Raw genomic sequence first — 23,910 nt, 5'->3', positions numbered from 1 at the left:
CTATGCTCATTTGTCAGCTTCTGTTATATGCAATCTGGGACTTCCCAGCATCTGTTCAACTACAAGTCCTGTGATCCCTCCAAAAATCGTTAATTTGCCAGGGATTGTGCAGCCAGTTGTTAAAAGAAAGTGTAACTTCATCTTTTTGGTAAAAAAAGAGAAAAAAAATGACATAGCATCACAATTGTCATCTTAATAAATTTCCACTTATCCTTTTACCTTTTGTATAATCTTTTTGTGCTGCTCTAAGACCCCTTTCACACTGGGGCGCTTTGCAGGCGCTACAGCGCTAAAAAATAGCGCCTGCAAAGCGCCCTGAAAGAGCCGCTGCTGTGTCTCCAATGTGAAAGCCCAGAGGGCTTTCACACTGGAGCGGTGCGCTGGCAGGACGGTAAAAAAAGTCCTGCTAGCAGCATCTTTGGAGCGGTGAAGGAGCGGTGTATACACCGCTCTTCACCGCTCCTGGCCATTGAAATCAATGGGGCCACGCGGCTATACCGCTGGCATAGCGCTGCTTTTAACCCTTTCTCGGCCACTAGCAGGGGGGTAAAACCGCCCCTGCTAGCGGCCGAATACCGCTGCTAAAACGACTGTAAAGCGGCACGCTGCTAAAACGACTGTAAAGCGGCGCTATTAAATGGCGCCGTTTTACCGCCAACGCTGCCCCCCCCCAGTGTGAAAGGGGCCTTAAGCTGGATTCACACTATAGAATTTTATTTAGATTTACCAAAACCATGTAATATGAGGTCAAACCTAAACACTTTCAATTTGTATACAATCAGGCAGGCCCTCGCACTACATAGTTGAAGGTAAATCTAAGGCCCCTTTCACACTGAGGCGCTTGTAAACTGCCAGTAAAACACTGAGCACTTTTGAAGAGCTTTTCAGGCGCTTTTGAAGCACTTTCCATTCATTTCAATGGAGAGGGGCGTTTTTTCACCACCCTGCCAGCGCACTGCCCCAGTGTGAAAGCATTCATTGATTTTATTGAAAATAGGTTTTCGTGAGCATTTGAAAAGGCCCCTTTCATACTGGGGCGGTGGGTGCGTCGGCGGTAAATCGACGCTATTTTTTAACCCCCCCACTTTTAACCCCCCCCCCCCCCCCCCGCACTGGCGGACGAGAAATGGTTAATAACCAGCCGCGAAAGGGTTAAAACCACCGCAAAGTGCTGCTGCAGCAGCACTATGCCGGCGGTATAGCCGCACTGCCCCATTGATTTCAATGGGCAGGAGCGTTGTATACATCGCTCCAAAGATGCTGCTAGCAGGACTTTTTTTTTAGCATCCTGCCAGCGCACAGTGTAAAAGCCTTCGGGGCTTTCACATTGGAGAGACAGCAGCGGCTCTTTCAGGGCGCTTTGCAGGTGCTATTTTTAGCGCTGTAGCGCCTGCAAAGAGCCCCAGTGTGAAAGGGGGTCTAAAGGAAATCGAACCACAAAAGTTGTGTAGTGTATATCCAGCTTAAGGCTTAAATGAGTCATCACTAAGGTGAACAGTCATATGGCTGCTTTGCTGCACTTACTGACAAGCTCTGGCAGTTTATTAAATTTTCTTGTGAAAGGTTCCCTTTAATGAGACTTGTCTCTAAAAAAAAAAAAAAAAAAAATTAAAAAAGGCACTCTGTAAAATTTAAAAAACAACAATATTACTTATTTGTCCTGCCACCAGTGACACCATTCTTTACACTGTTTCAGAGCTACAGTGGCCGATGTATTCAGGATCCTACGCTTCTAGGTGTGCAGTATTACCTTGTCCTCTGCTACATGCTGTGGTTCCACCAATCGATAGTCTATCCCTGCAATGGTAAAGTGTCTGGCAGGGGGAACCGCAGTGCACAGCGGGGCAGCCAAGTATCCAACACATCCATATTGTCGGATTCCGATGGTTCAGCTGATGTAGCTGCACAAGAGCAAATAAGAGTAAAGTCACTTTAAGGCAAATTTTAGAGCTCATTCACAAACACTATGTTTAGATGTACGCATCTAAATGCCGCACTATAGGAATCAATGGGCCATACACTCAGCTGTATCTACAATTGAAAATGTGCACTGCATTTTGCAACATACAAATAAAAAAGCAAGAGCCAACGGCACCTTGGACCATAAATATAATGGGGATCCACTTCACACAGGATCTAATGGTGAATACCATCTGTTCTGTCAGCTTTCACTGTTTCCACATTTGAACCCCTGGGCTTAAGGTGTGAAGACTTCGGTGGGCAGTTAGTCCACAGTGAGCCCGCCACGTGCAGCTGCCCCATCTCTCCCACCCTTGGTGGGGGATCACTGGTTACGCGGCTCTGCCCTGTGTACCCCCTCAGGATGTGCCGCAGTGATCATTTGTTTTTATTATCTGGTCAATTCACTTATGTTTCATCCACCGGATATTCCCTGAGGAAGATTATCTTTAATCGAAACGCGTTGAGAAAATCCGTGGTTATCTCATCATCATATGAATAACGCATTTTCTGGTCACCCCCAGACCGGTGACCTTTAGATTATTCTGTACAGTGTCCAGACTAGGCACTTTTGGTGCATATAGATAATTTTTATTCTTGTGTATAAATAAAGTTTACTTTTTTTCCTTTTAACTACAGTGTTTAAAAAATTCCTTTTTTGCTGCCATAAAGTCCCATGGGAGATACTTCCTTTATACCTAGTCTTAAGGAACGGAGCAGCCACTGACTCATAAGACACTCACCTCAAACCAATGGACCGTACATATCTGCATATTTTACAAGTATACGTGTGTAAACACATAAATACATATGCACAAAGTAATTTGAAGAATTGTACACGTCTAGACGTGCTTAAACATGGATTTTATGCAGGGTCTTCTGCTAACTCTTCCAGCAAGAACCTAAAGAAAATACGCCTATGTCTGTGTGAATGAAGCCTTAGGACCCATTCAGATGGGCAATGGGACCCATCCTCTGTGCTGAGCTGCTTTTTTCTGCGTGTGCATCCACCTGGGAGCAGCGTGGCACCCACATTGTCTGCACTCGGATCCATGATCCTGCCTGCATGTCAAATTTTAATATGTGACAGTGTCCGTGCAGCCGCTGCATCTACATCCATTTCTGTGGGCTGCCTGCACACAGCTTTGAGGTGGATGCAGGCGCAGCAAAAAGCATCTCAGCACGGAGGACAGGTCTTATTGCTTGTCTGAATGAGCCCTTAAAGTGTTATTAAAGGTTCCGCGTTGTGTTGTTTTTTTAAAAATAACAAACATGTTATACTTGCCTGCTCTGTGTAATAGTTTTGCACAGAGCAGCCCCGATCCTCCACTTCTCGGGTCTCCCGCTCTGGCTCCACATGCTCGCGGTCGAGCCCTGCTCTATGCGTCCATAAGAGACACACTTATGGACCCCACTCTCTGCTCGTTTGCTCACTGCTGTCTCAGCCAGTGAGGAGAGGGAGTCCATGGACAGCTGAAGCTCTCATGGATCAAGAGGGGGGGCTCAGGTGAGTATAATAATAATATTAGGGGGGCTGTGGGGGGAAGATTTTTTACCTTTATGTATAGAATGTAAAACCTTCAGTCTTTACAAACACTTTAATGTGAAATGTTCTGTAACACAAACAGTATTAACCAATCCGTGTTGCAGCACATTGCAGTTAACTGGAATCGATTACTTTGTTACCACCATTTGCACATCATTAAAGTGTGGGAGTTGCATGCTTTTATGCACGTTTTCAGCCGTCTCTGTACTTTATCGTATTTTCTCCTGTAGCGTTTTATGTTTGTTCACTCACCCCTTGTTTTTTTTTTTTTTTTTTTTTTAACACGTTGATTTTGTTTTCTTTAATCACTCAGTGTTCCATACAAAGCCTGCCATTAATTATGCATTAACGGCACACCGCGATAATAGACTTTAACGCACAATTATAGTAACAGCCAGACTCCTTAACCAATAGGTGATTTTTCTTTCCAGTGTTTAAACGAGTACCTGTCAAACCACGAGCTGGAAGCAAATAGTAAATGCATGAGAAAATAAATCCATCTCAGTGCTGCCTCTTTTACCTGGTAACATTGCGAGCTTAAAGTGAAACTTCATCCATAACAGTCTGACAACAATGAATGTTCTTTAACAAAAGCCATACTTTTCACATGAATAATTATGCTACCAAAATTAGTGTGTGCTGTAAACTGCCTCCAGCTCCTGTTTCTTTCTTGAGGCTGCCATTTTGTCAAAGCCCAGAGTAGTCACTTCCTTACTGAAAACTCTCCCTCTCTCAAAACTCTATCTGAACTCACAAACTGTCACCTTCTGTAATTAAAATGTGCGCATTTCCAGCTTTGATTGTATGTCTTGGCTTAGATAGAGAGGAAGGCGGACAGAAGCTTTACAGTACTGAAGTTCACAGGCTGCCAATGAGGGAGAAAGATTAGATATGACACTAATCGTATAAGTTTACCTATTTTGTGTCTCCCGGGCAGTAGAGTTCATCCTGTCACCTCTCCTGCTTTTCTTTTCTCCCTCCCTAAGACTGGCCATAGATTATGCAATTTTCTGCCCTTGAACCATGGGTTGATGGACAGAAAATCTCTTGATTCCCCCATAAACTCAGTGTTGATGGAGGAATCCTTCCCGCTGCGCTTTTGTATTTTAATAGCAGGTGGTTTCCCCACCATCAGAATACAGTTGACTTTACAATACTATACAATGCTGCCCACCAGACAAGAGGCAGGGCAGATTGATTAGGAAAAAAGTGGTGGTGGGAAATGTCAGGAAAATTTCCAGTCATATGACTCCTGCGCCTGAAAAAAAAAAATAAAAATTGCTCACTGGAAAAATGTGGCTTGGCTCAGTTCACCTTTTTTCAAAATAATGCATCATAGTGCACCACACAGTGAACCCAAGCATCAAAGTTCACCACACCACAATAGGTTTACACTAGTGTTCTCAAATTGTGGCCTGTGGACCAGATACAGCTTTTTGCTTGCCTTGGTTCAGCCCTTGTGGCAATATTCCTCACTGACGGTGGGGCACAATTCTTCCCACTGACAGAATTTATAGGGAACTCTTCCTCCAACTTACACCAACAATGGGGCACCTATTTGTTCCACTGATACCAATGATGGAGTGCTATTTCTTCAGTGATGACAACCATGGGACACTTTCTTTCAATAACGCCAACTGTGGCATGCTATTTATTCCCATGACACCAGTCGTGGGACATTATTCCTTCCAGTGACACCAGCCATGGGACCAGTGGCGGCTGGTGGTCTTTTTTTGGGGGGGGGGGGGGCGCGAACAACAACAACCACCAACACCACCCCCGCTCCCCATTTGCTTTCTGCCAGTTGGTCCTCCGGCACTTACCCCATCTGGGTGGTGGGTAGCAGTGGGCATCCAGCAACAGGCATCGGGCAGCGGCAGGAATCGGGCTCCTGTGTCTTCTCCTCCTCCTCGCTTCCACCATGCATCTCCTCCCCTCCTAGGCGTGACTGGTTTCAGTCCCACTTCCTGATTGGCCGGGAGGAGGATCAGTGTTACAACAGCGAATATTCATTCGCTATTGCATCACACCTGGGTGGGCTCTAGACGCAATGCTCTGCGTCCAGTGCCCACAATATTTTGAAGCCTATTATAAAACCTCTGGCACTAATCGGGTGCTTAAAAAAAAAAAAAAGAAAGAAACCCTGGCCGCTGTAAGTCATGCACCCGGTGCATGGATGGGGGGGTGGCGCCTGTGCGCCCTTAATGGATGCCCCCCCAGGATTGGACACTATTCCTTCCAGTGACACTAACATCAGTGATGGGGCACTATTCCTCTTCTCGCAGGTGCCAGGACTTTTTTTTCTTTTCTTCTGCTGACCACCAACTCTGAGGCATTTTATTTACTACCACTGAGCCTGGGGCATTGTTTACTGTTGATTATATATACAGATATTTGTATATGACTGTCAATTTACATACAGCGCCTTGAAAAAGTTTTCACACCCCTTGAAATTTTCCACATTTTGTCATGTTACAACCAAAAATATAAATTTTATTTTATTGGGATTTTATGTGATAGGCCAACACAAAATGGCACATAATTGTAAAGTGGAAGGAAAATGATAAATGGTTTTTCAAATTTTTTTACAAATATGTGCAAAGTGTGGTGTACATTTGTATTCAGCCCCCCTGAGTCAATACTTTGTAGAACCACCTTTTACTGCAATTACAGCTCCCCACTTTTTGGGGATGTCTCTACCAGCTTTGCACATCTAGAGAGTGAAATGTTTGCCCATTCTTCTTTGCAAATTTAGTCTTTGGTCTATAATAATCCCAGTAAATACAGCCCTCAGTGAGCTCACTGACCATTAATGTTTTTAGGGCCTTATCTACTCTCATTTGCTAGTGAACTGGTCCTTTGTGTAGGAAAATTTGGGGACTGCTGATTTACAGTCATAATACATAGCAAACATCTGGTTTGCAGTTTGCACAGGTGAGATCTCTGAAATTCTGAATAGTTACCAGGGTTCGCTGCTTTTTGATAATTTATTTTTAGCCATTTTAGCTGGGCGGTACCCTGCCAGGGTCCAGTTCTAGTAAACAACCAATACACTAATCGGTCAGCTGTGTTTTGGGCTTTAAGTAATGACCAGACCAAGGTTCTGGGCTCCCAGTTGGAGATGGCTCCACCCAACAGACAGGAGGTCTTTGCATGGGAGTCGAGGACTTTTATCCATCAATAATGAACATGTAACATTGGTGCTTGCTGAAAACTCCTGCTGAATTATTTACAGCCATACCGATCTTTTATTTGTGTTTCAATAATGAGTGACTAATATGACAGTACTGAAGTCCGTTGTTAACAGAGCCGTTTAGGCTTCTCCCTCTGTTTTCTCCCCTTAGGCCATATGATGATGTATGTGTGTGTTTGGATCTCTCACTGCTTTATGTTCTCAGTTTTGTTTCTGCACCGTTTTAATCCTCTACTACATAAAGGGATTATTGGTGATTTAACAATACAGGATGGGTTGAAAACTGCAGGCTATGTATAAATATTTGTTCTTCCATTGTATTGTGCACATGAACTCTTATTGTATGCATATTTTGGCATGCAGAATTGTCTTTTTACCAGATAGTCACATATCATTGCCTCTGTAGGCCAAAGCAACAGGTTCACTTTACTGCGGCTCTTCCAATCAGTGCATTTTTACTTTCCCTTCACCCCCCTGTTGCTCTATTTGGTCAATAAGGCAGGCCATACACGGTGCAAATTTCTTTCCTGCAACCACAGGTTGGGTCGGGCAGGGGAACCCGTCCCCGCCAGGAGAAGACAATAATTATGGCTAACGATAATCCGGCAGGCTGGTTGTACCCAAGTTGATTAATCAACTTGATACATTCAGCCTGCCCATTAATGGTTCAGATCTCAGCAGGAACTGGCCGAGATTCAAAACATGTATGGGCCGGCCTAAGAGTGAGGATAGGGAGCTGACTCTCGCTTCACCCCCGTGTGATAGTGCCGGGTCAATCACCAAGTACCAGTGCTGGCATGTAAATAGGAAAGGGGAGTGAATCACATGCTCCTCCATACTTGGAGGTACCAGATATTGTTCTTGCTGCTGGTGGCTCAACTGATTTTGATTTAGGAGGGGGGGTGTAAGGAGAGGGTTTAGCGTTGAAGGGAAGGTAAATATATGTACTTCTGGGGAGAGGGCACTAAAAGCAAATCTGTTGCTTTGCCCTGCAAATCCAAAGAAATGGGGGTCCATTCCTAACTGTAGGGTAGCAGGCAAAGAGATTCCCTACTTTGCCATACTGTTAAAGTAAGTCTTTACACTGGATTACTAAACTGACCTTTGTAGTAACGTAAGGTGCCCTCCTTGACATCCTGAAAATTCCTAAAGTTGGGATTTGTATTGTCGTTACATTGCTCAAACATGACATTTGGCCACTTAGGCATTGAGCAACTGCGGTAGACATGGGGAAAGTGTGCATCTCTGTGTCATACCTGGATGTACCAGTTTTTTCTTAGGGCTGCAGCTGAAGTTTGGAGTGGCAAACAAATGTAATAACAGACACCTTGGGGCCCTGGAAGTCAGTTCAGCAAATCTCAGTACAAGTTTACTTAAATGAATAGTCTTGAAATTTGCACCCTTAGCTCTGGTGCATATCTTATACTGGTGAAAGCCAACAACCCTTTACAGCCCAATTGAAGTATCACACCTTTTTATCTTTTCATATTCTATATGCCTAACCAACCTTCTTTTCTCAGTGAAGCTGCTGTTTTTATCTCTTAAATGCCCTGTGCAGGCAGAGCTGAGTAGTAGCCACACCCCTTACCAAGTGTCCTTACACAATCCTGTATTGTACAGAAGATAGAGGGGGTCTCACATCTGACTAAATTGTATGATGCCATAGGTCTAAATGGTGCTACTTAGACTGTACAATCCTATGTAGACCCCCTATACAGCTGGTGTAACAGGAAAGTGGAGGCAAGACTCTAAATATTGAGGTTTTTCGTACAAAGTATATCTGACTGCAGATATATTTTTATGATTTCAAATGGGTTGTACCAGGTGCCTACATGATGGATACGTTGACATTTATCTAAAAAAAAAAACAAAAAAAAAAACAGCATTTTAGATGCGCTTGCCTATTATTTTTAATGGAAATTTAGTGTTGTAAATACCTTCTGCTTTAAGCAATAGGTGTACTTTTTAAATGAAAGTTCAGCAACACCTACGGCATCCTAAGCATTAATAATACTGATATACAGTAATAGTGTGCCTGAAATGAGGCTAGATCCTCAGAAAGATATTCTGTGAGGCAGTCTGGTGCATTTTGCTGCAGGTGGGAACCTGCCATAGAAAATAATAGCATTTCCTGAAACCATTTGATGTGTGTGCCAGAATGTCTCGCATAAAATTCATGAGGGAGAGAAAGCTTTGCTAGTCCTGGCAGGACAAGCAGAGGAAATCTCTTGTCTTAGCTTTATTTCAGACCCATTAATGTATTGCAGTTATTTATGCTGAGGTCAGAGGTATTCATGCGTGCATTTTAGTTAAAGGTACACCTATTTGAAAGGACTCTTGAACCTGTAATTTTTCTTACTCCAATACAGGCAGGCTGCATAAGCAGTAAAGCATGTGTCAGTGGGTTTTATTTTTTTTAACATACTAGCATGCTGTAACCTTTACTAAAATTCCCTGTGCTGGCAACAGACTGCTCCAGACTGCTGCTCAATACAGGACCCAGTGGTTTGGATCTCCAGCAGTCGGACACGTACCCTGCACAGGTCCCCAATCAACAACGCTAATGCACAAATGTACATCCTAGTATATACACAAACACATTTATTGCAGGATAGGAAAGACAAACTGTGTGAACCCATTGGAGTTAATTGGTTTTCTGAAATAATTTGTATTAAAATAATCTGATCTTCATCCAAGGCTGGTCATAGACAGGCGAATCTCAGCTGGTTCAGCAGCAACCGGCCGAGATTCAAACTGTGTATTGGGCAGGCTGAATGTACCAAGTTGATCAAATGAATTATCAACTTGGGTACAACCAGCCTGCTGGACTCACTTGCAATTATCGCTAGCAGCTATAGCTATAATCACTGTCTTTTCCCAGCGGGGGGCGGTTTTCCCTCTCCCCCCGTCCTCCCCAACCCCCCCCCCCCGCGCCGGGAGGATACAATGTCTCGGCAGGAGGGATTCCCCTGTCAGCGCTGTCTGTCTTGATGGGGGAATCGTGCGAATTCCTTTCTAGAAATTTGCACCGTCTATGGCCCGCCCAAGTCACATCAACAGACAAACTCAATGTGGTTCAGACCCTCAGGCAGCGAAGCAAGCCCCAAGTCATGATGTTCCCTCCACCATTTTGATGTTGCTAAGCTGTGCTCTTATTACCAAGCAATTCAACGTTTGTTCCACAAAACCTTTTCCCATTAGTGCTGCGGTTTACCAAGGTGCTCTTTGGCAAACTAAAGGCTCGCAGCAATGGTTTATGTTTTTTTTTGTGTGTTTTTTTGGAGAGCAGAGGATTTCTCAGTTGTGTTCATCCATGGACGCTTTGCCTGTTCAAAGACTCACATATGGTAGACTTGTGAACAGGAATGCTTGTCAATTCTAGTGATGTCTTCAAGTCTTTAGCTGTTACTCATGGGTTGTTCTTTACCTTTATTGGGAATTCTGCATTGTGCCTTGGGAATCATCTTAACTGGGCACCCACTTCTAGGAAGAGTAGCCACAGTACTAAACTGTCTCCATTTACTGTCGACTGATGGATGCCTAAACACTTTGAGATTGCTTTGTATCATTTTCCAGCCTTATGCAGATCAATTATTCTTCATTGCATGTTTGCATGTTTTCAGAGCTAATTTTTGTGAGGCATGGTTCACATCAGCCGATGCTTCTTATGAACAGCAGTCTTAAAAGAGAAGTATGGGGTTTTTTTTATTTTTATTTTACAATCATACTTCCCTAGGTGGATGCAGCATCAGTTCTCCGCCGGTTCTAAGGCTGAGAACCGAGCGATCAAACACTGCCGATTGCTTGGTTCTTAGAGTTCCCCGAGCAAAGAGCTGATGACTGTCAGTCACTGCTGTCTGCTCTGTCCCCCTTTGGAGGGGGCAGAAGCAGCCAGCGAAGGCTCTCCACATCTCGCTGAGGGGGCTGAACCCGGTGCCGGTTCAGGCACGTGGGTGGATTCTAACCTAGCGATCTTTTGCGAGCCTGGACCAGCTCTGTGACATCAGCCGACAGTGGGCTTTAGCCTGCTGTCTGCTAAAAATGGGTCACAGACGTGCAGAATGAACTGCACTCCTGTCATCCACAGGAGAAATACAGCCAAACAAGCTTTGGCTGTACTTCTCTTTTAAACTGAATTTACTAAAACTGGAGAGTGCAAAATCTGGTCAAGCTGTGGATGGTAGACAATCGGCTTCTAACATCTGCTTGTTCAATTAAGCTTTGATTAATAAAAAAAAAAAGGAAAGGAAGCTGATTCGTTTCTTTGCAGAACTGCACCAGATTTTGCACACTCTGGTTTTAGTAAATCAACTTCATATATTTGGCAGAGCTTTGCAGAGAGCTCATTGAGGTATCTTCTTTATTATTTTCCTTACAGTTCAATCTCCCTACAACACTTCTAAAGTCACTTATAGCCACATTGGAGACAATTTGTTCTAAAACTAGCAATCTGTGGGATTTTGGATGAAAGCACAAAATGGAGAACATACAGACTCCATACAGAAAGTGTCCCTGGTAAAAAAAAAAAAAACTAGACCCAAGACAACAATGTTTAAAGTGATGCAAACCTATGGTTTAAAAAAAAAAAAAGAAGAAGAAATTAATTCAAGTCTGTATTTTTAACTCAACAAAGTTCCTCTGTTGCTATCCTCCAAATGTCCAGATTACTTTTTTGCTGCTCTGATGGACTATGGGATTTGTGTACATAGAGCAGTGCACTGCTCATTCCAAACAAACAGAAGTGAGGGGAGAAGGGAGAGGTTTGAACTCTCACAGAGGATGTTTGCAGAAAAATACAATAAGGAACAATGTCATGAAAAGTAGATTGTAGGGCCATTAAGTAGCGGGTGTGTATGGGTGATTTTTTGGGGAATAACGATATTATTTAGTATCACTTTAAGGTTAACTAATACTAATGCAGTGTACAAGATATGCAATAAATGCCAGGAAAGATGGAATGTTTGCATTTTCTTTACAATGCTGATGTTTGCTATCTGCTCCAGAAAAGAATTGTCCTGGCCATTCTACATTTAAAAATACTTATGTTTTTCTTTTTGTGCTGCATTGCATAGTACTACTGTTGGGATATAGTGCTTATGAAGCATTGTCATTTTTTTCCAGTCTAACCGTCCTCCTGCAAAGCTGAATCTGCTCACCTGCCAGGTGAAACCCAACGCTGATGAAAAGAAGTGCTTTGACCTAATATCACGTATGTATCATTTTTATTGCCCTCCGTTTTATTAATGCTTCTCAGGTTTGTCCTCAGAAATGGTAAACAGAATAAAATTTGTAAATAACCCCCGAGATGTTTGGATGAAAAGATATGGACAGTCGCACTCCAGCACGATCGCCTTTTATTGAATAAGAAGGCAGTCCATACAGCAAATGGAGGTGAAGGAATCATTACATTTCATTTGAATGTCCTTATAATAGGGGGTGTTTTTACAATATGAAGAGTCAATGGGCAGCTTCGATAACATATGGGTGTATCTGATTGCTTCAATTGTCATAATCACCTCCATGTGTGTTCTATTGGCTACACATGATAATGTTAATGATGGCCAGGTACGATAGTTTAGTCGTCTATACTTGCATATATATCTGTGTTTTTAGCCTGTTATTTTAGCTATGACTAAGCACCAGCAAGGGTGTGAAAACGGGTTAGCTACAGTGCCTTGAAAAATATTCACACCCCTTGAAATTTTCCACATTACCAAATTTTACCACATTACCAAAAGTTTACACATTACCAAAAATTGTAAATGCATTTTATTGGGATTTTATGTGATAGAGCAACACAAAGTGGCACATAATTGTGTAGTGGAAGGAAAATGAGAAATGGCTTTGAATTTTTTTTTTTTACAAATATTTGAAAGGTGTGGCATGCATTTGTATTCAGGCCCCTTTACTTTGATACCTCTAACTAAAATGTAGTGGAACCAGTTGACTTCAGAAGTCACCTAATTAGTAAATAGAGTCCACCTGTGTTTAATTGATTCTCAGTATAAATACAGCTGTTCTGTGAAACCTTCAGACGTTTGTTAGAGAACCTTATTGAACAAAGAGTATCTTGAAGGCCAAGGAACACACCAGACAGGTCAGGGATACATTTGTGGAGAAGTTTAAAGCAGGATTAGGTTATATAAAAATATCCCAAGCTTTGAACATCACACAGAGCACTGTTCAATCCATCATCCGAAAATGGAAAGAGTATGGCACAACTGCAAACCTACCAAGACATGGCCGTCCACCTAAATTGACAGGCTAGGCAATGAGCGCATTAGGCTGGGTTCACATCTAAGCCACATACGGCTCATGGCAGGGGCCCGGTGCATCCCTGTTCTCCATTTCAGGGACGAATCGGGGCCGAATGTTTGGCTGGCTTCAGCCCTGAAATGGATCCAAAGACACACAGCACTCCTGTGCAAGCCGCTCGACAGCCACCCCGAAGATATGTGAACCAGCTCCATAGAGAGCCGGTCACAATCTCCTCTCATGCGAATTGGATGTGGTGAAATCCGCATTGAATTCGCAATAGTGTGAACCCAGCCTGGATCAGAGAAGCAGCTAAGAAGCCCATGGTAACTCTGGAGGACCTGCAGAGATCCACATATCAGGTGGGAGAATCTGTCCACAGGACAACTATTAGGCGTGCTCTCCACAAATCTAGCCTTTATGGAAGAGTGGCAAGAAGAAAGACATTGTTGCAAGAAAGCCATAAGAAGTCCTATTTGCAGTTTGCGAGAAGCCATGTGGGGGACACAGCAAACATGTGGAAGAAGGTGCTCTGGTCAGATGAGACCAAAATTTAACTTTTTGGCCTAAAAGCAAAACGCTATGTGTGGGGGGAAAACTAACACAGCACATCACCATGAACACACCATCCCCACTGTGAAACATGGTGGTGGCAGCATCATGTTGTGGGGATGCTTTTCTTCAGCAGGGACAGGGAAAGCTGGTCAGAGTTGATGGGAAGATGGATGGAGCCAAATACAGGACAATCTTAGAAGAAAACCTTTTAGAATCTGCAAAAGACTTGAGACTGGGGCGGAGGTTCACCTTCCAGCAGGACAGCGACCCTAAACATACAGCCAATGGTACAATGGAATGGTTTAGATCAAAGCATATTCATGTGTTAGAATGGCCCAGTCAAAGTCCAGACCTAAATCCAATTGAGAATCTGTGGCAAGACTTAAAAAAAATTGCTGTTCACAGACGCTCTCCATCCAATCTGACAGAGCTTGAGCTATTTTGCAAAGAAGAATGGGAAAAAATGTCCCTCTCTAGATGTGCAAAGCTGGTAGAGACATCCCCAAAAAGACTTGCAGCTGTAATTGCAGTGAAAGGCGGTTCTACATTTACTCAGGGGGGCTGAATACAAATGTACCCCACACTTTTCACATATTTATTTGTAAAAAATTTGAAAACCATTTATCATTTTCCTTCCACTTCACAATTATATGCCACTTTGTGTTGGACTATCACTAAAATCCCAAAAAAATACATTTATGTTTTTGGTTGTAACATGACAAAATGTGGAAAATTTCAAGGGTATGAATACATTTTCAAGGTAACACTAAATCGGATTCCTTTACCTCCCTTTGCTGTATGGACTGTCTTTTTATTTAATAAAGGTGATCATATTGGAGTGCGGCTGTCCAGATCCTTTCGTTCGCACATTTACTGCATGCAGAGCCAGCAGGGAGGTGTAGCCTCAGGACTGCCACCTGGAGCGGTATACCATTTGTATTTGAACGCCCGACCTGAGACATATATATAAAGAAAGTTATACATTGGGAGTAGGATTGCCATGCATGTAGCCTCATCCTTCCTAAAGGCACAGCAAACACCAGAAGGCCAGACTCACCTGAGGCAGCTGAAGACCCCCAGTGTGTGTCAGCATCAAATCTAGGAAACCAAAAATGACAGCTGCATAAAACCAGTTTCTGACCTTGGAATGTAAAGGGTGGACATGAACAGGGAATCTTGTTTTTTTGCAGATTGCAAGAATGAGACTCTTTCTGGATAATTGTCCATCACTGTGTTAAAGGATGGGTTCACCTTTAGCAACATGTTACACTCATATTCAGGGTATAACATGTTGCTAAGGCCTGAACACCCTCACCCCCTGAGCCCCCACCCCATGACAACAATTTATTCTCCCCCAAAGCCGCTGTCACATTTTAAGGCAGCTGTGCGGCATTCTCGCTGAACATCTTCTTGTCATTCATTCACAGGGATCTATGATTTTGCAGAAAAGCACTGCAGTCCATTTAACGTGGTTTCCTATGGCTCACATTCACATTTGTGCAGTTTCAACCGCTGCGTTTTTTCTGAAAGGGTCAGAGACTTTTCTGCCCGCAGCAGGTTGTGTTTTTTGTTCCATAGACTTCAATGGAAACGCAGCAGGAACTCATCAGAAGTGCAGTGTCTGCGTTTTTGATGCATGGTTTCTCTTGCATGACAACAAATGCCTCCCAAAAACGCAAAACGTGTTAAAAAAAAACAGCAAAATGCACGGGGAAAAACGCATCCAGCTCAACCTGCATAGGTTTGTACCTAGCTTTAGAGTCTGCTGATCAGTGCACTCATATTCCTTTGAATCTTCCTCCAGCTTTCTGACTGAAAGCCCATATGGAGGTATGGGTAGAAAGCTGGTAGAAGAGTGTGCAGGAGTCTGAAATTGCTTCCTCGAATCCATTGATCACACAGGTGCAATACTTTTCAGGCTCCTGTGTAAAAAAAAAAAAAAAAAAATGCACATTTTTTTTACCTGCAAAAATATGTGCATTTATTTATTTTTACTCGAAGGTGAACTTGGCCTTTAGAAGTGATTTTTGTTGTTATTTTAGGTCTTTCAAATCAGCAGCACAAATGGACTTGCACTTGAAGGTGCCTCCATATGTTGCCACATCTAAAACCTGGTTTTAATAGAAATACTGACTTCAGCTCTGAAAGCTCCCCAACTCCTCTTTTCCTCACTGCTGGTCCCTATCTATGAAGAAAAGTCTCATAGACCAGTAGTGAGGGGAGGACGGCAGAAAGGGTGGGCGTGAGCTTAACCACAGGATGTGGTAAATATTTGCACAGCAGAACACTGTCTAGGAACGTCAGATTTTGGGGCTTTCTACAAAACGCATACAACACATGCATCCAAGTTTAGAAGATTTTCATGTCTGCTGTCAGTGTTGATGTTCTAAAGTGACTACAGGCTCACTTTAAGGCAGAAGTGTAAAGTTTGTAGTCCCTGTGGGCTACTCACGAGCCATGATTTAGGGACAGGTAGAACCATGTTAAATGAGTCAAGACTTGGTACTGTAGAGGGCCTATCAGTTCTCCGTCAGTTCTCTGTCGGACCCAGTGCCTGGTATAATGTTTGTAATGAGGTATTTGGGTGCAGAATATTCTGTGTTCAGGTCCCTTTATGCATTGGGGCTGTAAATTCCAGGCTGGCAATGTTCAACTGAGGTAGACTTCATGCTGGTTTTTGGTTGGTAACATCACTGCTGCTAGGGCTGATTACAAAAAAACAGCCATCCAGAAATCAGTCTGGTTCCCGTACTGCACCCTCCCTTAAAGAGAAATTCCAGTTGTTGTTTAAAATGATTAAAAAGTCAGCAGCTACAATTACTGTAGCCGCTGACTTTTAAGAAACAGTTACTTACTAGCCCAAGGATCCAGCACTGTCTTCACCTGAGCCAGTTCTTTGGCACTCTTCGAATCCCCAGCACTGCCTTCTTGGCTGTGAGAGTCAGCTGTGACCTCCTGCTGTTTCACAGCTGGCTCTCCACTGCACATGCGCAAGATCACGCTGCACTGTCTGATGGTCCCACAGCCTCCTAGGTGAGAATTGCAGGAGTGGGTACCAGCTGGAAAAAGGTACCCACTCCCAAAAACAAAATAAAAAAAAAACAAATATGGTGGATGCGTTGGGGAGGGGAGGGAGATTAGCAGTACTTTCACTTTTAGGCTGGGTTCACACTTGCCGTGGCTCACAGCAGGGAGTCCGATGCGTCCCTGTGCACTGATTCAGGTGCGAATCAAGTCCAAATTTCTGCCTGAATTCGCACCTGATTCGGAGCCAAAGATACAAAGGATCCTTCTGCAGTTCGGACCACGGCCACCCCGTGATGTGTGAACTGGCTCCATTGAGAGCCGGTCACACTCTCCCGTCATGTGAATTGAATGCGGGGAAACCCACACCCAATTTGCATAAATGTGAACCTGGCCTAAAGTGAAGTCCTTTCTGCTTTAAGGACACATGAGGACTTTTTGTGCACTGATTTAATATATACCCGGCTTGTATATTCTTTTTTTATTTCTAGCTGACAGATTGACAGAAATGTGAAAAAATTTATTTTAGACATCACTGGTATTCAATTTTTTTTTTAGGTTTGTTTTTTTTTTCCCCCCAAATTCTATCACTACTTCTTTCTTTGTTCTTTCTTTGTTCTGTTTCTTCTTTCCCCCACAGCCAAAGCTGCTATTTATTTTATCTTTAGACCTCTTGCACACTGCAGCTTGAGAAAGCTCAGTACTACATTTCTTTTGTTTTTTGTTTTTTTTTCTTACTGACAATGTGCCTGTACACACAAGCGCGTAAACAGATGCTGCGTATGCGTAACTAAAACAAAAAAATGATATAATATAAAAGTCTGCGTTCCCGGTCAGTATTTTGCACCAGTTTGCACAAATACGCACATATGAGCATAAATATTAATGGATTTTGCATATGTGCAAATACCCTCCTAAATATGTGTAAATACGCGCAGCGCAAATGCCTGAAACTACGTCCAGAAATGCTGATGCTCACACATCAGTAATGTGTGCAAGAGGCCTTAATTGGCTATTCATTTTATTTTTTTAATCCTTTTTACTGGAGTTCTTGTTCGACCCGTATTTACTAATAATACAACACTGAAGGTGAATAATAGTGTTTGTTTTCTAGCTGGATTCTGCAAACAGTCAATATATGCATTTAAACTGTTTTTACTTTTCAGATAACAGAACATACCACTTTCAGGCAGAGGATGAGCAGGATTATATAGCGTAAGTGAGCCTTATATGGAATTATGTGTAAAGTAAGAGTGGAGATGAAGAGAATAATATAATAGAAAACCTCATGGGGGGGATGTGTTACCTCCCTGAGGCTTTTCTGCTCTGTTAATTTATTCCGTAGTATAATAGTGAATTGAAAACTGTTTCTGTAATTGCCTGTGCTATGCCTGTCTCACTCCATAGTAACTTCTGTCAAGGGAATAATTGGCAATAGAAAACCATGCAGCTCCTATGAGATCCCACGTTATCAGGGAACCCTGTTAAGCTGGGTACACTCTATAAGAAAATCAGGCAAACGATCGTCCAGTTTTCCTGGATGTTTCACAGAAGATGAAAACGAGGATGGTACTAATTGTACGAAAATTCTCGTATGACAAAGGCTTTTTTTTTTTTACTTGCTGTTTATTGTTTCTGATCATGGGCGGTGTTTCGTGTCTGATTCTTCTCATACGAAAACAGTACGCATTAAACAAAAATCGTTAGTTTTGTTCACATACGAGAAAACGTTCAAAGTTTGTCCCTTTTGGAAATTTTCGTTTATAAAATCTGAATCAGATGTCAAAATCAAACGATCGCTCCTCGTACAGAATTTTTTTTACCGATTTTCTCATAGTGTGCACCTTACTTTACTGGTAGTGCAGAATGATTGGTGAACGATTGGTCTGAGGGTTAGGGGACATTTTTCCCTCAGTTCTGTACAGGCACCATATGTTGGGCTTGTGGCACGGAGTGGAAAAGCGTGCCCATTCAGAAGTTTAAAAAAAAAATGCGACCAGGTAGGCTTTTTAACGCAGGGTGGACATGCCATGGCTCTTCTGCTTTTAACCTTTTCAAGCCGGCGCCTCCCAGCCTTTTAAAGGTTTATGACACCGGGAGGCCTGGCGGGGCTTAAGAGCACGTGTCCGCCGTTATTGGCTCCCATGGTGGTCACATGATCCAAAAACTTTCAGTAAAAGTAAGCCGGAAAGCCCTTAAAACTATATCTGGTGAGGACTGAACTTACTGTTTTGGCGCTACCATTGAGCTAAGAAACGTGTCACACCAGCTAGGCATGAAGCAAGCATATGTGACAATCAAATGTAAGTAGGTGTAACCCTTCTCACTAAAATCTTATAACCTTTACCTTGTAAATTTAATTTCAAAAGTCATTGTCAGTCTTTTATAGAGAGAAACAGTCTGTCCCTCTTTTCCAATTCCTGTGCTGTGTTGTCCAGTGGAGACTATACATGGCTGTGCTGACACACATTGCTCAGACATGTTTGGTAGTTGCCACCATTTGGTAGCCAACCCTGAGCAATGATGTGCATGTAGACAGGAAGTGGCTGTAAAAAGACCAGAGATGAGTTTTAAAAGAGGAACACTTCAATTGTTTCTGATACACAGTGCTTTAGCGAATTAAAGTTTATTCAGTTAGGGTTTAGTTCTCCTTATATTAAAGTGGTAATAAACCGCAAAAAAAAAAAATAATTAAAAAATTTGGCCCCTGGCTGTTTTAAGTCATAATGTGCTAGTATGCACTGCACACTAGCACATTATGACAGACTTACCTGAAAACGAAGCTCTCCAGCGGCACGCTGTCACCATTTCTTCCGGGTCTAAGGGCTTTGGGTGCTTTTATAGGCAAGCCGCAATGAAGTCCCTCCTGCATGTGCGTGAGGGAGTCACGGCCACGACACGGAGTTCTGAATACATGGCACAATCCATTCAGAGCTCAGGATGCATGTGCTGGTGATGTCACCGGCTGCTGCTAAAGTAAATATCTCCTAAATAGTGCTCACTTATACATTTTATACGTTTTTTATAGGCTTACCTATAGGTAAAAATCAACCACCTGACCTTTTTACCACTTTAACCGCTTGACACCAAATCACGTAAAAAAGGAACATTATTTGGCTTCAAGTGGTTAAACTGGAGTGATGCCTGCAGCCAAAGCTGCAAGCATCACCTCTGTACCGTTTATTAGAGCCGACAGTCGGCTCTCTTGTAATAGCAACGCAATGTGGCTCAGCAATCGCTCAGCTGTTATTACAAGCAGTGGGAAGGGACCCCCGCCTTCCGCTGCTCGCCCGGGCTCACCTGTCCCACCCTGATACCTGAGCGACCAGCCCGCACGTTCGTAGGTTGGCCGGAGACCCGAACTAAGCCAGAATCTGCTTTGATCAGGTCTCGGATATGGTAACACAGAAGCGACGTCATGAAATCACTTCCGGTTTACTGGCATCCTAAAGCCAACAGTTTTTGAAGATTGAAAGTATTCAAAACGTAGATCTTGGCATTTTAAATGCTTTTAAGTGCAAAGGAGGGATTTGGGGTCTTATAGACCCAAGATCCCTCCATAAGGAGTATCAGATCATGAGCAGTAATTCTAGCATTAGACCTCCATTGTAAATCTGAAGTGGTAACCTGTAAAAGCTTTTAAAGCATCGCATTCATATTTACGTAGTTTGACGCCGTTTTGCGGGCATTCGCAATTTTAAAGCGTGACATGTTTGGTATCTACTCGGCGTGACATAATCTTTTATATTTTACAAGAAAACTGCATTAAGTATTGTGTTTTGTTTTTTTTTTTTTTTGCATTAAAATTTTAAAGTGTTTTTCTTTTTCCCCAAAACTGAGTTTTGAAAAACCGCTGCACAAATACTGTGTGACATAAAAAATTGCAAAACCCAACAATTTATTCTCTAGGACCACTGCTTTAAAAAATATATATATAATGTTTGGGGGTTCTAACTAATTTTCTAGCAAAAAAAGAAATACTGATTTTCACATGTCAACAAAAAGTGCCAGAAAATGCCTGGCCTTCAACTGGTTAAGAATGGTTTGTAGTATACTTTAAATGTTGTTTACTTTAGGTCGGGCACATTTATGCACGTCTTTAAAAGAAGTATACAGTGGATATAAAAAGTCTACAAACCCCTATTAAAATGTCAGGTTTCTGTGATGTAAAAAAGAGACAAAGATAAATCATTTCAGAACTTTTTCCACGTTTTAATGTGATCTATAAACTGTACAACTCAGTTGAAAAACAAACTGAAATCTTTTAGGTGGAGGGAAGTAAAAATAAAAAACTAAAATAATATGGTTGCATAAGTGTGCACACCCTTAAACTAATACTTTGTTGAAGGACCTATTGATTTTATTACAGGACTCCGTCTTTTTGGGTATGAGTCTATCAGCATGGCACATCTTGACTTGGCAATATTTGCCCACTCTTCTTTGCAAAAACATTCCAAATCTGTCAGATTGCGAGGGCATCTCCTGTGCACAGCCCTCTTCAGATCACCCCACAGATTTTCAATCGGATTCAGGTCTGGGCTCTGGCTGGGCCATTCCAAAACTCCTGAATCTTCTTCTGGTGAAGCCATTCCTTTGTTTTTAATTTGGATCTATGCTTTGAGTCGTTATCATGCTGAAAGATGAAGTTCCTCTTCATGTTCAGCTTTCTAGCAGAAGCCTGAAGGTTTTGTGCCAATGGACAGATGGTGGACAGATCGGACACTTTTGACACATTTTTGGGACCATTGACATTTATACAGCGATCAGTGTTATAAAAATGTACTGATTACTGTGTAAATGTCACTTGCAGGGAAGGGGTTAACACTAGGGGGCGATCAAGGGGTTTCTCTCAGCAGAGCCGCTTTGCCAACGTATATCGGTGTGAGCCATTCGGCAAGTGGTTAATGTTGCTGTAGGCCTCTTGGCAGCCTCCCTGACCAGTTTTCTTCTCGTTTTTTTCATCAATTTTGGAGGGACGTCCAGTTCTTGGTAATGTCACTTGATGATGGCTGTCTTCACTGTGTTCTATTGTATATCTGATGCCTTGGAAATTCTTTTGTACCCGTCTCCTGACTGATACTTTTAACAATGAGATCCCTCTGATGCTTTGGAAGCTCTCTGCAGACCATGGCTTTTGCTGTAGGATGCGACAAGAAAATGTCAGGAAAGACCTACTAGAACAGCTAAACTTTATTTGAGGTTAATCAGAGGCACTTTAAATGAGGGAAGGTGTGTAATGACTCCTATTTTTAACATCAGTTTGAATGTGATTGCTTAAGTTATAAGAGGGTGTGCACACTTATGCAACCACATTATTTTAGTTTTTTATTTTTGCTTCCCAACCCTAAAAAATTCAGTTTGTTTTTCCACTGAGTTGTACAGTTTATAGGTCACATTAAAGGTGGAAAAAGTTCAGAAATGATTTATCTTTGTCTAATTTTTTTTACATCAGAGAAAGCCTGACATTTTAACAGGGGTGTGTAGACTTTTTATATCCACTGTATTTTTGAGATTAATTAAATTTTTGAATGTGCAGGCCTCTTCTTTTAAAGAAATTGATTATTTTTATTTTGTTTTGTCTGGCTTTTCACAGTTGGATTTCAGTGTTAACTAACAGCAAAGAAGAAGCACTTAACATGGCATTCCGTGGAGATCAGAGTTCGGGAGAGAGCAGTTTAGAGGACTTGACTAAAGCCATTATTGAAGATGTACAGAAAACACCTGGAAATTATGTCTGCTGTGATTGTGGGTCACAAGGTAACATTAAAGTGATAGTAAAGTCTCTGTTATTAAGAAAAAAAAAAAACATGTTATACTTACCTCCTCTGTGCAGTGGATTTGCACAGGGTAGCCTGGATCATCCTCTTTTCGGGTCCCTCGCTGCTCCTGGCCCCTCCCTCCTATCAAGTGCCCCAACAGCAAGCAGCTTGCTATGGGGGCAATCGAGCCGAGCTGCAGCTCCGTGTATCCATTAAGACACGGAGCTGCCGTTCGTCCCCCCTCCTCTCTCTCCTGATTGGCTAACTGACTTTGACAGCAGCGGGAGCCAATGCTGTGTCTCAGCCAATCAGGAGGGAGAGTCTCGGGCGGCCGAGGGACTTGTGGACATCATTGGAGAGAGATCCAGGTAAGGAGGGCTCAGGTAATTGTAATTGGTTGGTGTTAGGGCGGCTGCTACATACAGAAGGCTTTTTATCTTAATGCCCGATTTAATTTCCTGAAACTTGCAGAGGGCACTTTCCTAATGACAGCTTGTGGGTGGCATCTCTCAGCTTTAGAGTTGCTGTACTCTGGTGTGCCTCATTCACAGCAGAGAACTGCTGCACCACGGATGCTTTGGAAGGAGGGGGAGAAGTATTCATTGCTGTGTTATAAGAGAAGTGTGGGATTTAAAAAAAAAAAAATAAACACATACTGACCTAGGTGGATGTAGCTTGGATCTGATGCTGCATCTGTCCCCCGCCACCTCTACCCTGAGAACTGACTGTCAGTCACCGACTCTCTGCTCTGCCCTTCGAAATTTGACCAGTTCTGCAGGGCCCCACCAAATTTTTACCCATGTATGGCCGCCCCCATTCAACAGAAGTTAGTCGTTAGATTGCTTGTGGAAGGGGATGGTTGGAAAAATAAATTTGAAAAGTGGCTGCAGCTGCTGATCGGTGTATTCTGACAACAGAGGAGTCCCGCTGTCTGTGGGAAGGATTCCTCTATCCACATCGCTTGTGTGAATGGAAGAATCCATTCTTTTTTATTGATCAGCCTGAGTCATCTGTGGCCTCTCTATCTTTATTGATGTGACATGTCCTTGCCAAAATGTATTTTTCTACATAGTAACTGCAGCACCCATTACCAAACTAAGTGTAACCTTTCCTATTGGATTCTCAAGAATTTAATACAGAGAAAAAATTGGGGCGTCTATCTACAAAGGAGTGACACCTTTAATGACACCAATCCCTAAAAATTCATATAAGTTTTAAATCTGAACTGTTAAAAAATAAATGCTATTGGGGTGCATCCTTTATATCCGGGGGTTAATGCCTGTTTAGTGTAGAGCAGTGGTTCTCAACTCCTGTCTTCAGGACCCACCAACAGGCCAGGTTTGCAGGATAACTGAAATACATCACAGGTGATATCATTTGCTGCTCAGTGATTGCAGTATTCTAGTCTGCATCTCCGCAAGGTAATACATAAAACCTGGCCTGTTAGTGGGTTCTGAGGACAGGAGTTGAGAACCACTGGTGTAGGGGGTGTAATGCAGAGGAATTCTAACCTGGTTCCTCTGTCCTGATACAGCTGGCAAACTTTTTCATGGCTCCTCCAGCCCTGGAATGTTGGTGGGCCCTCAATGGCATCGCATATAAAGTAGGACCAGCCATGG

The 23,910-nt window shown here is 42.7% G+C and overlaps 1 protein-coding gene across 4 annotated transcripts in view; it reads left to right on the top strand.

Annotated features, from left to right (window-relative positions):
- Positions 1-23,910, top strand: part of ASAP1 (ArfGAP with SH3 domain, ankyrin repeat and PH domain 1) — a 411,321-nt gene that overhangs the window by 326,496 nt on the left and 60,915 nt on the right. For all 4 annotated transcript variants that reach the window (XM_073632258.1, XM_073632260.1, XM_073632259.1 and 1 more), the window contains 3 exons: positions 11,820-11,907; positions 17,699-17,747; positions 22,126-22,289. In XM_073632258.1, coding sequence (XP_073488359.1) covers positions 11,820-11,907; positions 17,699-17,747; positions 22,126-22,289 — 301 coding nt within the window. The remainder of the gene's footprint in view (positions 1-11,819; positions 11,908-17,698; positions 17,748-22,125; positions 22,290-23,910) is intronic.

Source organism: Aquarana catesbeiana, linkage group LG05, assembly GCF_042186555.1.
Source record: "Aquarana catesbeiana isolate 2022-GZ linkage group LG05, ASM4218655v1, whole genome shotgun sequence".
Taxonomy (NCBI): Eukaryota; Metazoa; Chordata; class Amphibia; order Anura; family Ranidae; genus Aquarana; species Aquarana catesbeiana.
This window is presented reverse-complemented; position numbering and strand designations above follow the sequence as displayed.